Raw genomic sequence first — 14048 nt, 5'->3', positions numbered from 1 at the left:
CTGTTTCCTCATCTGTGAAATAAAGAACTCAAAGAGTTACTGTGAGAGTTAAGTGAAAAAAAAATGCACCTAAACTCCTAACAATGCCTGGCCCATGGCATGTACTCCGTAAATGTCAGTTAGTACTCTTGTTACTAGTTTGAGTCAATCTGACATTTCATGTTTTGGAAAGATAGAGAATTTGGCATCAGTGTCTAATGACACTAAGTACCTTTGGCTCCTGACATGGATTTTTCTATTATTCGAGAAACTACTACTATAACACAATGTGGTAACACACACTGAGTTTTATTGAGAAGTTTCAAGCATTGTGACCTGAGGAAGTATTTTCAGTTCAGCTTATCGAAATACTTCAGTTTTCCGGCTGGATCTGGGATTATCTGTTGAAGAAGACAATGTACATCATCAGTAGTCTGATAATAGTTGTCCATCTCTTGACTAAAGAAGGTAAAGATTATTTTCTTGTGTCAAATTATATATATTTAGGAAAAACTGGATTTGTCCTACCTGCTAATTTTAATCTCAGCTATTTTAGAAGGCAGGTGATCTGCTACTGAATTAACATCTGTACTTAAGCCCTCCCAAACTTACTTATAACTCTTCTCTTGGCCACCAGGCTTTCATGGCATCTTCAGGTTTGATCTAATTAAATCAAACACATTAAGGGAGCATGGCTACAGATGTTAATGCATTTGTAAAATAATCTGCTGATGAAGTGATGGTATGCTACAACCTGAAAAGGGGGCAGAGAGCTCAAATGGATTTTTTGGCAGTCTAGGGTGTAACCTTTTAATCTCAAACTGCAAAATAAAAGAAACACTCTATATAGCCTCCCTAAATGAAAGAATGTGTTTCAGTCTTGTCTTCCTTCATATGACAAGGAGAGAATCATTAGATTCATTGTCAGTTAAGCCAGATTTTCTCTAAAGCTTTTAAATATATACACTGAAAAATTTTTCTTGTGACCATTCTCTTTGCCTTGAATTTAACAAGTCTCCACCGCTTCCTTCCTTCTGCTTTTTAAATGACAGAATTCTCTGAATACTTGGTTTTAAAATCCAGAGCATCAAGTCCCATATTCTGCTTTCCCAGTTTTAGATACTCTCCTTACAGTCCAAAGAATGCCTGTAATTCTTTTAGGAGTTGTGCCTAGCAATGTTTACTTCATTTACAAAATCAAGGCAGGTCTGTTACAAACAGAGATTATCCCAGGGTTGGCGGCTTCTTTTTGGCCCCAGCCATCCCCTTAACAGAAAAATGAACTTGACTTACTGTTTCACTACCAGGTTTCCAACCAGCAGGGCAGACTGAAAGGAAAAATTGGCAAAAGACAGTTTAAAAACTGTTCAATTCTCTCTAGCAACTCTCAGCTTTTCTTTTTCCAAATGATACTGAAAATAGAACCTATATTAATTAGAACATTTCTAGGCCACCGAACACTTGAGTTCTGTTAGCTTACTGGCTTGCAACAAGAAATTTTAGTCCTGGAGCTTATCAGCAGACAGCTGTTTTTCAGTTTTCTCAGTCATGTTTAGTTACATTTATAACAGAAGAAATCAGATTGAGTGTTCCTCTAGTAAAGTTGGAAAGTTTGGGAATCTGGTGAATTGAAAGGTCTGGGTACAGTGAAATTCCTCAAATGTCCATCCCCTTAAGCTTGCTTTGTGTGCCCTGCAGTATTTGGTCCTGATGCCATGGTTCACTGTTTCAGCACCCTGACCCAGGCACTGAGTTATACTTTTGAAAGGAATATATAACATACGTTCTATTTTAAGAAGAATCTGATGTTTACCATTTGGCTACTGCAAAAACTTGGAGTGAAAGGATGAACTAATAGATTACTAATGTGTTACTGAATAACCTCAAAGATTTCTGAATTACCTTGAAGAAAAAAGCTAAATTAAATAATGTAAAACATGCAAATAAAACCTACATTACTAGATATGGCCAGATTGGCTGGCACATTTTAAGTTAATAGAAATATAATAGGAAAAATTACAGTAGCAGAAACTTTTCTCTGAGATTATCCAAAGACTATGGAAATAATATTTTTTCTATCCTACTCAGTAGGTAGTATATATTAGTGATATTTTGTTAAAAGCACTTTCATATTAATAATTAAAATTTGATTTGCTTAAAAGATCTAATAATTTGAAAACAACTAGAAGACTCTGGAACCATCAAAATTACTTTTAAGGTAAGAAACCATATTATGCTGCTATCTCTTAAACTAAAAAATCCAAAGGCTATGACAGAAGGAAAGGGCACCTTCTCCGTGTTTGTCAGTGTACTGGAATGCCTGAACCAAACGTAGTGTCTCATCCACGGATCTACCCACGGGAAGGTCATTCAGAGTAATCTGTCTTAGGATTCCTTTGTCATCAATAATGAAGAGACCTCTGTAAAACAGAAGAATGGGAAAGATGAGGACATTTGTTCTCAGTTAAGACAAATATTAGTTACTGTCAATCCCTGTACTGCTCAAACAGAAGGATGTTATACAGAGCCAAAAGCATACTACCTACCTACTTGACTGGTATGTACATGCACACACCCCTATACCCACACCTATCTACTGTGTATTTTGGGATTATCACTGTTAAATGGTAGCATTAAATTTTTGTTTTTGTCTTTGAGATGTACTGCAGTATTAACAGTTGAATCTTCACGTGTACTAGATTTGGGACTGTACTGTAAATGATGAAACTGCATAGCAAAGCCTTATTCTACAATACTTAAAATTTTTTTTTGAATGAGTAACTCAACCTCTGAACCTACTAGGGCTCAGTCTCCTTAGACCAGATCAACTTGGTCAAACTTAGGTAAAATTGTTAATTACTATTCATATTTGTGTTCTTTCACATACTACTTTCACAATTGAAAATCCTCATAAAAGGTGATCACGTCTGTTTTGAAGTAAGCGAGCCTGATTAGAAATTTTGATCTTGCCTCCATAACACTCATAGCCACGCACTCCACATAAAAACAAAATCTGCCTGTTCTTTGGTAGCAAACTGTAGCTTCTGTTTTCTCTTTTGATTTTGTGAGCTGCTTCTTTGGTAGACTATGAGACTAAGACATTTGCTGTGCTTGCTAATATTAGATAATTTACTTGGTTAATGTTCAAATAATTTTCAATTTGAAAAGTGCCTCAGTCTTTAGTGGCATATTTATTCTTGGGAGTTAATAATAATTGCTAGGCAGAAACCATTATAGACTTGACAAATACAAAACAAAAAGAAACTTGGCAGGGATAAATTGATTCAATATGGATGAACCTTGAAAATATTATGCTAAGGGAAAGACGCTAGTCATAAAAGAGCAGATACTGTAGGATTCCATCTATATGAAGTGTCCAGAATAGGCAACTATTAAGACATAAAGTAGATTAGTGGTTGTGTAGGGCTAGGGGAGGGGGACTGGGTAAAATGGGGAGTAACAGCTAATGGGTATGGGATTTCTTTTTGGAGCAATGAAAATGTTGTAACATTGATTGTGGTGATGGTTGTACAACTGTGAAATACTAAAAATTACTAAATTGTATGCTTTAAATGGGTGAGTTGTATGGTATGTGAATTATATCTCAATAAAGCTGTTCTAAAAAAACACAAGATTATAAAATACTGACACCTTTATATAAAACATTAAAAGAACTATTAGCACTGCAAAGCAATTCAATATGATTATAAGAAAATTACAAGTATTTCAAGCTGAAGCTGCCCTTTTTTCCTAAGAATTACATCAGCAGTTATTAGCTCAAGTAACTCAATGAGAGCTGTTAAGTAAAATATATCCTTAATTTTTCCTACTCCAGAGGCATAGGTTGGCTAAATACTATACTTGTATTTAGAAAAACTATTACTTGAGTCAGTTTGGACAAGAGAAAGAAATGGACAGAGAGTTTGGGGACCTGGGTTTATGTCTGGGTTCTGCAATTAACTATAGTCACTTTGGCTAAGTTCTTGGAATGCTGAATCTGTTTTTATGTAAAATGACAGGGCTGAAGACCTCTAGAATTTTCCAGTTCTAACAGTCTTTGACACTCACATAGTTTAAGTCAGGCACTCACCAATTATTTTTAATGGTATCTACAACATTTTTACAAGTAGAACAAATATTTTCTTGATCAAACCTTGTATCTTCTAATTCCATTTCAAGTAGGATTACAAATATATCTGTATTTGTCATCATGTACAACTAATGAAAGGTACCTAAGAGTGTGGCCTGAGTCTTCCAGATATACGCCATAGTCCTTTGAGATCTGATGGTTCAAATCCGCAAGAAGTGGAATATTTATTGACCCAAGTCCTCCTTGTCTTCGAGGAGTATTAATCCTGTTAACAGAAAATGTACCTTTCAGGGTTAAGTAAACAGCATATATTAAAACAGTCCACACTCCTTGCATATGTACACAAACATGTGCATGGCATCTCTTGTCATTTTACTTTTAAATTTTTTGCAATTAGGTGGAACATCTTTTCATGTTTAATGAATTAAAAATTATTTAATCATTGCTTCTTAGAAAGTAAATATAAAAAATTATTTCTCCAGATTAAGGTTATCCAATTTATCATCATAATCATAGAATTCAGTGGTTTTTGCTGTGGATATTTCATCTTCTAAAAATAATTATTTGGTACTGAGCATTTTAAAAATCTTTATTGAATTTGTTACAATATCGTTTCTGTTGTTTATGTTTTGGGTTTTTGGCTGTGAGGCATGTGGAGTCTTAGCTCCCTGAGCAGCAAATAAACGGGCACCCTCTGCACTGGAAGGTGAATTCCTCAGCACTGGACTGCCAGGGAAGTCCCTATATCTTTTGAATTGAACTGTTTCCAAAATTGAAATGTTCTATAAAATCTTTAAACATTTTTACTGTACTTTCATTGAACTAGCAGCTCTCAGATAAATTTATTCCTGAACTATCTGATAAATAACTATATTCCTGTCATGTTAAGAGTTGTCTGCCCATAATTTAAGAGTATGTCTATTCTTTCCCTATAAATGTTAAGTTTAAGATACTGACCAGGCCAAATGGGTGAACTGTGAATCAACAGAGCATGCTACCACTTCAGTGTTGATTGATCTGAATTCGTCAATTCTATCACCAAAGGCGATGATTTCAGTTGGACACACAAAAGTGCTGAAATAAAAAAAAATCATTATTCTCAAAATACACATATACTTAGTTTCAAATGATTTTGTTTTTATAAACACTTTAGTATATAAAAATGCACATTAAGAACAATTTTATATATGAACCTTCTCAAGATGGAGTAGTCTAAAAAATGGTCACTGGATCAAATTATTTAATTAAAAAATATAGAGTTCTTAATTATGTCTTGATGAACTTTATATTGGTGCATACAGACTGAATGTTACCTTGTATGTATGTGTAAGTGTATAGGGCAGCAATGAAAGATGGACTTCATGCTGTGTGTCATGGTCAAGAGAGTTTGAAAAACGTAGACTTAGGGGACAGGTTCTGACCACAGTTCAATATAGGCTTTTCGTTTCAGTTGTTGGAGTGGAGGACTGCCATATACAAGAAGACAGTTTTAATCCAGATTATTTCTTTGGAAATCTGGCCTATAAAATGAACTTTTAATATTTTCCAAAAGGTAAGAATGATTGGCCCTTGTCCTCCTTTCTGTTATCCCAAGAAATGTTACCTAGAGATATACTGTGTGTGTGTTAGTTGCTCAGTCATGTCTGACTCTTTGCGACCCCATGGATTGTACCCCACCAGGCTCTTCTGTGCGTGGGATTCTCTAGGCAAGAATACTGGAGAGGGTTGCCATTTCCTTCTCTTACTGGCCCAACATAAAAATTTTGGCAGAAACCCGAAGGGTTACATATCTGGTTTTCTTCCTTGCAGACTGTGGGAAATGTCCCAGGATTCTTCTTTCTCTAACCAGGTCCAGTTTGGCTGGCATTACATGCATACAGCAGAAGCTCTCTTAGCTCCTTGCTCCAGAAGACCATTGCTAACATCATGCTCTAATTAGATATGTCTTGTTCATTAGGGAGTTTTAAGTAATACTGGAGAAATAGCTTATTTGTGTGCTCAGTTCAGTTCAGTCGCTCAGTCCTGTTCGACTCTTTGCAACCCCGTGAATTGCAGGATGCCAGGCCTCCCTGTCCATCACCAACTCCCAGTCTGCTATGTTAGGCTAATTTCAAAATTCAGGTTTAGCATCATATATATTTAATATGTGTGCTGCTTTTTGGTTTTACAGCAACATGAATTTAGAAGGCCTATCATTTTATATACATTAAAATGTCTACTTCGGGTTTCTATTAGAAGTTATAGTACACATTTTAGTTAATCAAGCCATAGTACAATTGATTAGAAAGAAGGAAGTTCTTACTAATTTAAAAGATTACATATTATGCAGAGTCATGGTTTGTTTCAGTCTCAATGTACACGTTTTTATGAGAATTCTGTTTGGATTAGAGTAGGAGTCAGCAAACTTCAGCCCACAGGCCAAAATCTAGCTTATCATTTTTGTATAAACTTTCAATGGAGTATAAGACCCCTTTATTATTGTCTCTGGCTAAAGCGAAGGAGAAAAGGAAAGATATAAACATCTGAATGCAGAGTTCCAAAGAATAGCAAGAAGAGATAAGAAAGCCTTCTTCAGCGATCAGTGCAAAGAAATAGAGGAAAACAACAGAATGGGAAAGACTAGGGATCGCTTCAAGAAAATCAGAGATACCAAAGGAACATTTCATGCAAAGATGAGCTTGATAAAGGACAGAAATGGTATGGACCTAACAGAAGCAGAAGATATTAAGAAGAGATGGCAAGAATACACAGAAGAACTGTACAAAAAAGATCTTCACGACCCAGATAATCACGATGGTGTGATCACTGACCTAGAGCCAGACATCCTGGAATGTGAAGTCAAGTGGGCCTTAGAAAGCATCACTACGAACAAAGCTAGTGGAGGTGATGGAATTCCAGTTGAGCTATTCCAAATCCTGAAAGATGATGCTGTGAAAGTGCTGCACTCAATATGCCAGCAAATTTGGAAAACTCAGCAGTGGCCACAGGACTGGAAGAGGTCAGTTTTCATTCTAATCCCAAAGAAAGGCAATGCCAAAGAGTGCTCAAACTACCACACAATTGCACTCATCTCACACGCTAGTAAAGTAATGCTCAAAATTCTCCAAGCCAGGCTTCAGCAATACGTGAACCGTGAAATTCCTGATGTTCAAGCTGGTTTTAGAAAAGGCAAAGGAACCAGAGATCAAATTGCCAACATCCGCTGGATCATCGAAAAAGCAAGAGAGTTTCAGAAAAACATCTATTTCTGCTTTATTGACTATGCCAAAGCCTTTGACTGTGTGGATCACAATAAACTGTGGAAAATTCTGAAAGAGATGGGAATACCAGAACACCTGATCTACCTCTTGAGAAATCTGTATGCAGGTCAGAAAGCAACAGTTAGAACTGGACATGGAACAACAGACTGGTTCCAAATAGGAAAAGAAGTTCGTCAAGGCTGTATATTGTCACTCTGTTTATTTAACTTATATGCAGAGTACATCATGAGAAACGCTGGACTGGAAGAAACACAAGCTGGAATCCAGATTGCCGGGAGAAATATCAATAATGTCACATATGCAGATGACACCACCCTTACGGCAGAAAGTGAAGAGGAACTCAAAAGCCTCTTGATGAAAGTGAAAGTGGAAAGTGAAAAAGTTGGCTTAAAGCTCAACATTCAGAAAATGAAGATCATGGTATCCGGTCCCACCACTTCATGGGAAATAGATGGAGAAACAGTGGAAACAGTGTCAGACTTTATTTTTCTGGGCTCCAAAATCACTGCAGATGGTGACTGCAGCCATGAAATTAAAAGACGCTTACTCCTTGGAAGGAAAGTTATGAACAACCTAGATAGCATGTTCAAAAGCAGACACATTACTTTGCCAACAAAAGTCCGTCTAGTCAAGGCTATGGTTTTTCCTGTGGTCATGTATGGATGTGAGAGTTGGACTGTGAAGAAGGCTGAGTGCCGAAGAATTGATGCTTTTGAACTGTGGTGCTGGAGAAGACTCTTGAGAGCCCCTTGGACTCCAAGGAGATCCAACCAGTCCATTCTGAAGGAGATCAGCCCTGGGATTTCTTTGGAAGGAATGATACTAAAGCTGAAACTCCAGTACTTTGGCCACCTCATGCGAAGAGTTGGAAAAGACTCTGATGCTGGCAGGGATTGGGGGCAGGAAGAGAAGGGGACGACAGAGGATGAGATGGCTGGATGGCATCACTGACTCGATGGATGTCTCAGTGAACTCCGGGAGTTGGTGATGGACAGGGAGGCCTGGCGTGCTGCAATTCATGGGGTCGCAAAGAGTCGGACACAACTGAGCGACTGATCTGATCTGATCTGATTTTGTGCTATAATGGCAAAGTTGAGTAGTTGCAATGAAGATCACTTCAAGACTAAAATTTTTACTATCTGGCCCTGTACAGAAGAAGTTTGCTGCCCCTGGTCTATAGACATAAAGATATGAGCTTAAGTATACCCTCCCTACAAATTTAAAATATATTTACATAGTTCTAGATTACTCCTAATGGAGAAAGGAACTTAGTATACAGTGGCACAGACAGAATAATCTATTTACTTTTTGTAACCAAAAAACATATTCAAACAGAAAAGATCAAAAGATCAAAGTTTTGCTAACTCTCTTTGGTATTCTTTTCATTTTCATGGAATTTGAAAAATTTAAAATTAAATCCTCAGTGTGACTAAAACTCCAAGAATCTTTACTTTGAGTCAACTTTCTACCTATAAAAGCTCTGTCAGAGTTAAAGAGAACCCCCTCCATAATCATACTTTATGTTAATAGGTGTTATTCCTTAAACATATCCAATATTTTCAGGAAAATGTTCAAATCACAGGAAAGTAACATGCAGCAAAGAACAAAAATAATAAAACCAAAGTTAAATGGTATCACCAGATAAAAAGCCTTATAAATATTCACGTTAACAGAGAAACAGATTTGTGGCCTAAGTCTTGCTATTTAAATGGTTTCTAAAATATTCTCAGTCCATTTTCTTGCCTTAGTAAGTAGAGTTTAATGAATATAACTGTGGCTTTTGTCTAATGATTACATTACATTAACACAATCACACATTTATGATTCTGAAATATATTCAAGATATTACCTTCTTGAAAAAAACTCACCTCAGGTTGCCCTTTACGAACAAGTGCTAAGAAATTTCTAACTACATGATGCTCCTGAGCAAAGATTAATAATGACTGAGGTATTACTAGCTGCTATGATATGGATTACTTACAAATCAAGTGGGTAGAAGAAAAAAACCAGGTACTTCCCACGATAATCAGTTAACTTGAGCTCCTTAAATTCTCCATTTATCACAGCTGTTCCTTCCCAATAAGGTGCTGGCTTGGAAACTAAGAAAGAAAAACATATGATGTTCTTAAACGACGGGAAGGTTGGTGGGATGACAGAAGGACATCTTTAGGACATCACTAAACCCAAGGTTTTGGAGGGAATCTTTGGACCTCTTTTAGCAGTCTGGTGATGCAGATGGACTTCTGCAGGGTTACTGAATGCATAAAATATTTAGCATATTTAGAATTTCAAAGGAAATAAATTACATTGAAATGAAATCATCAAAACTATAAAAAAAAAAAAAACTGGTGATATATTAATATTCGTGTCCTTTTTCTTAACACTTTAAAACTCCAAGACCTGGCGGTGATCTAGTAACTACTCAAGATTGTGATGAGTGTAAATGATGTTTCAGGATACCTGCAGCATCCGTAATAATGGTATGAAATCTATGCGATTCTTCTTGGCGACAACTACAAATGAGTACTGCTGAGGCTAAGGTGGTTTGTTGCTGATGTTCATAATGGAAAGAACTGCTATATTTCAGCTGGAGATTAGTGAAAATAAAGATTCTTTTTCCTATTCATGCTCACAGACCCCCTACATTCTATCCCTGCACTAAACCCTACAGGATACTTCATTATAGTTCCTCCAAGTTAATCAGCTTGCCACATTTCAAATAATTAGATTTTCCGTTCTCTAATGGCAGTCTTCCAGATGTATTAATTTAAGTGTTTGTCCAGTTTCTTGAATATACATGGAGGACCTGCTGCTACATTCAAGGAATAGGAAATCTGCAAATAGGACAGAAGTGTAAAATCCTAGACCATAGGATTATTTTCCAGGCTTTGAAAGAGGAGACCCTCTTGAACAAGTGACCTAATGGAAATTGAATAGTTCATGCTGCTGTCTTGTCAGGGTATGCTTGGAAGTCTAGCCAACATGCTCTGATAATAATGTACCTTGATATTCTGTTAACACATTTAGATAGCACTTAAACTTTCAGAACCATTACATACATTAACGTCAATACTTGCTTCCAAGTTTGACTAAGGTTCCTAGAAAGTAAGGCTTATAATAGCATTTATTATATTTTGTATAGCAGCCAGCATTTTTGATAACTCTGAAAATAGAGACACACTTACGATTAATTTCTCTGTGGAGTTAATGTATAACAGTTGATTACTTATCTTGAGCCAGCAGCCTACCTCACAAAAACATCCTGATCTGATTAGGTAAAGGCCAGGAGGGAGAATTAGATAGCAGAAGGATATGGAACTACATATGCTTTATATATATTACTTAAAAATACTACTCAAGTGTGAGGTTATAGTTGTAATAATGTGTTACAATGATAGTCCATAGTGATTTTAGCATATTGGGAAAACCAATAAAACTGAAAAAGTTTGCTCTGAAAATCCTGATTTTTGGGTTCTTTCTTTTTTATCGACACTGATGGAATGCTTTATTATCATTATTAGGCTTAACAAATTGGTAAAGGTTTGTTAAATGGTAACAATCTTGGCAAGGTGTTGGAAAGGCATGCCTTCATATCCTTGACTGTACCTAGATATGGCTTTCTTTTTCTTTTTTGGGGAGAGAAATTTTGGGTTCTTGATTTACGAACTGCAGTGTTAGTTAAAAAAAAACTGTCATCAGTTTATAGAGCAAAGAGAATGCAGTTTGCTAAGATCTATAAATGGAATTCCCAAAGCAACCACTCGCATGTCAGGATGGGGAACACATGTACACCCATGGCTGATTCATGTGAATGTATGGCAAAACTACCACAATATTGTAATTGGCTCCCAATTAAAAGAAAAAGAAAAAAAATAATATTCTTACAAAAAAAACCCCAAAAAACAAAAACCAAAAATCGTACCAAATACAAATAATATAATTAACAAAGCAAAAGGAGAGGAGTATAAAGTATATTTAAATTCCCTTTCCCCATAACCCATCTGTTTAACTACTGTTAACATTTTGATGTCCTTCCTCCTAGTTTTTAAACACAAATTTGGATCTTGTTGCATCCCACTTGTGAAAAAAGGAAGCATTAGATCATGAATAATTTTTCATGTTACTAAAAATTATCTGAAAGTATGAACTTAATAGCTCCATAATATTCTGTTTTGAGTGAAGGTCCTTGCTCCTGTAATTCTAGATGAGCCTACACATGAGAGAAATGTAGCAAATACCTAAAATTTGAAAAGGTCTGCTGGTAGAGGGAAATCTTATTATTACCATTAGCTTCCATGAGCAGACTTGGATGGCACGTTATAGGAAATATATGTAATGCCAGTAAACACTTAACTGGCTGCCATATTTCAAAATATCTTCCGAGGCAAGTAAAAGCAATGAGACTTGGAAATAATGATTTTGAAAGTGCAACACTAGCTTTTTAAAAAACAAAAACCTAAAGATAACTTGCAGTAGGAAAGAACTGCAGATGTTTGAGGAGGCAAAACCGTTTTTCTCATTTATCACTCCCACTCCATCCTAAGGCATATCAACATTCCATTTAACACTGGGGATTCATAACTGTGAAGCACTGCTTTTTTTCACTGAACATGGGCAAGGAACATGCTGTAACTGGACCACAAAAGCCAAACACACATCTTCAGAATGCCAGATGGTCAGCAGGAAAAGCAGGTTATTTAAAAGCAAGCAAGGGACACTCTTTATCCTTTAGCCCCTACCCACTTCTTTTTGGCTGATCTTAACATCCAGATGCAGCAGGCCACAATTTTCTCAGTATTCACTTAGTCTGACGTGTCTTTTCTGAAAGTGGCCATTAGTTGTGTACACTGGACAGAAATGCAAATAATCAAAAGCCAAACTGGCAGGACACAAATTTGCCACGAGGTTTATCATCAACCCAAATGCATTACTTCTAACCTCCTTTTCCGCATTTCCCTACAAAGAGCCTCCAAAATACACCCTGTAACAAGCTCTTCATTTCTGAGAAACAAAGGATGCCCATTAACTCTAAAGGTCTCTGGGAAGGTGGCTTTTAATAGTTTTCTTTGTAAGATGCAACAACAACAAAATGAAACGTTTGCTCTCCTGAGCTAAACGTTGTTTAGCCACTTTTCTGTTTATCCAAACTTTTTGTGAATCGTTATTCAACTTATCAGCGCATTATTCTCCGAAATCGTACTTGAAAACAGACGCGATGCGCTGCAGGCACTTGGCGATGTTTGAGGAAGTGTTCTAGTTTGCACAACATCCTCGTCGCCTGCAAGCCCAGGACCAGGGCCACCATCTCCCTCATCTGCGGCTTTTGGGGTAACCACTACTTCCTCCAAAATCTGATCAGTGGAACCCACCCCTTTCTTCACACCTCTGGAACCCCCTCCATCCCCTCACCCCCCAGGAGAACCAAGCTCCCCCTTCAGGACCGGAGGTAGCACAGGAGGTGCCGCCCAAGTCAGGCCCCCGGGTAGCCACCGTAACCAGGGTACACGTGTCCCCTGGCCCTCCCCACCTCCGGGAGCCACCGGTCACCCCGCCGTGGCGGGGCATCACCTACTTTTGGCTTTGCTGAGGTGCAGGGAGTGTTCGGCGACCGAAACCCGGGACACCTCTCCCGGGTACACCTGGCCACCCGCGTAGAAGTGGCACTCCTCTTCGCGGGTTCGGGGCCTCTCCTCCGCCTCGAAGCCCCGCACAGCTTCGGCCCGCAGCAAGAACAGCAGCAGAGGTAGTAGCAGGAGCTTTCGGCTCCGGCCAGGGGCCAGAGTCGTCGCGGGTAGCGGCGGCGGCGGCGGCGGCGCCTCCATGACCACGCGAGTGTAGTCGCACGTCCCTTGGCTCGAACGCTACTTCTCCCGCCGCCAGGCAGCTACAACCGCGCGCTCAACGCTCGTTAGAGCCCAAGCGCGGCCTCGCGAGACCAGCCCCGCCTCCTCACTCCCCCGCCCCTTCGCTTCCCTTGTCGCCCGCTTCCCGGGCGGGAGCCGGCCCAGCCACGTGGTTGCCAGCCCCGCCCACTCATCCCCCCTTGCGCGCGTTTGCGCATGCGCCCTGGGGCGGGCCCAGGCAGGGCGCTTTGCCTAACTCTGAGAAGCGACAGCCGCCGTGACTGGCCTCACGCGCTCCCTCTCTCACACGTCTTTAGACATCCTTTTACGCTCGTCTCTTCCACAAAGCCTCATCACTGCACACCATTCCCCCCCGCAAAAAAAGTGAAACGAACTTATCTCTGAATGGCTTGCACTTTATACTTCTAACAGGTACTGTTTTTTCCTTGAAGTGATCTGCCAACAACGCCACGACTCCCCTCACCTCCACCCCTAGTTGAAGCCCTTGTAAGTTTGTAAATCCTGGGAAAACTTGGAGAAGAAAGGCCTAAGCATTTATTTCTTCTCCAGCAGGCAAGGCAAACAGGCAGTTTGGTGACGTAAGCCTGCCTCAAAGGTGTCTTATTCTTTAACTTGAAAAGTTCCCAGAAAACCAAACTTTCTTCTGGCGCAGTATAGTTCCATCGTCTGACAATTACCCCATCATCTTACAGGAGTCTTCTGCACTCTTTATGCCCCTCCCCCCCGCCCCCGGGGTCCCTTCTTGTCTCCTGCGAGCTCTTGTCATCTTTCTGAATCCCGCAGAAACCATCCGACAGTTTCTCTTTCCTCTGTTAGACTGTCAGCTCCTTGGGGGTCAAAATCGATGTGGAATTC

At 38.9% G+C, this 14048-nt stretch overlaps 1 protein-coding gene across 2 annotated transcripts; it reads right to left on the bottom strand.

The window, feature by feature from the left end:
* Positions 1–269: 269 nt before the first annotated feature.
* Positions 270–13246, bottom strand: PRDX4 (peroxiredoxin 4). 2 transcript variants are annotated; one of them, XM_086389334.1, is made up of 8 exons: positions 12902–13246; positions 9311–9428; positions 5027–5143; positions 4212–4334; positions 2269–2399; positions 1273–1307; positions 592–642; positions 270–380 (listed from the first exon to the last, which is right to left on the bottom strand). In XM_086389334.1, exons 1-7 carry the CDS (start codon positions 13149–13151, stop codon positions 592–594), a joined length of 825 nt encoding a protein of 274 aa, XP_086245460.1. In that variant the 5' UTR covers positions 13152–13246; the 3' UTR covers positions 270–380. The 2 variants fall into 2 exon arrangements, with proteins under 2 accessions (XP_086245460.1, XP_086245459.1); XM_086389333.1 differs by lacking the exon at positions 592–642.
* Positions 13247–14048: the final 802 nt, after the last annotated feature.

This window comes from Bos grunniens, chromosome X (genome assembly GCF_055505025.1).
Source record: "Bos grunniens cultivar Pamir isolate PY7600 chromosome X, Bosgru_T2T1.0, whole genome shotgun sequence".
Taxonomy (NCBI): Eukaryota; Metazoa; Chordata; class Mammalia; order Artiodactyla; family Bovidae; genus Bos; species Bos grunniens.
The sequence above is the reverse complement of the archived record's forward strand: the minus strand, read 5'-3'. Positions and strand labels throughout refer to the sequence as shown.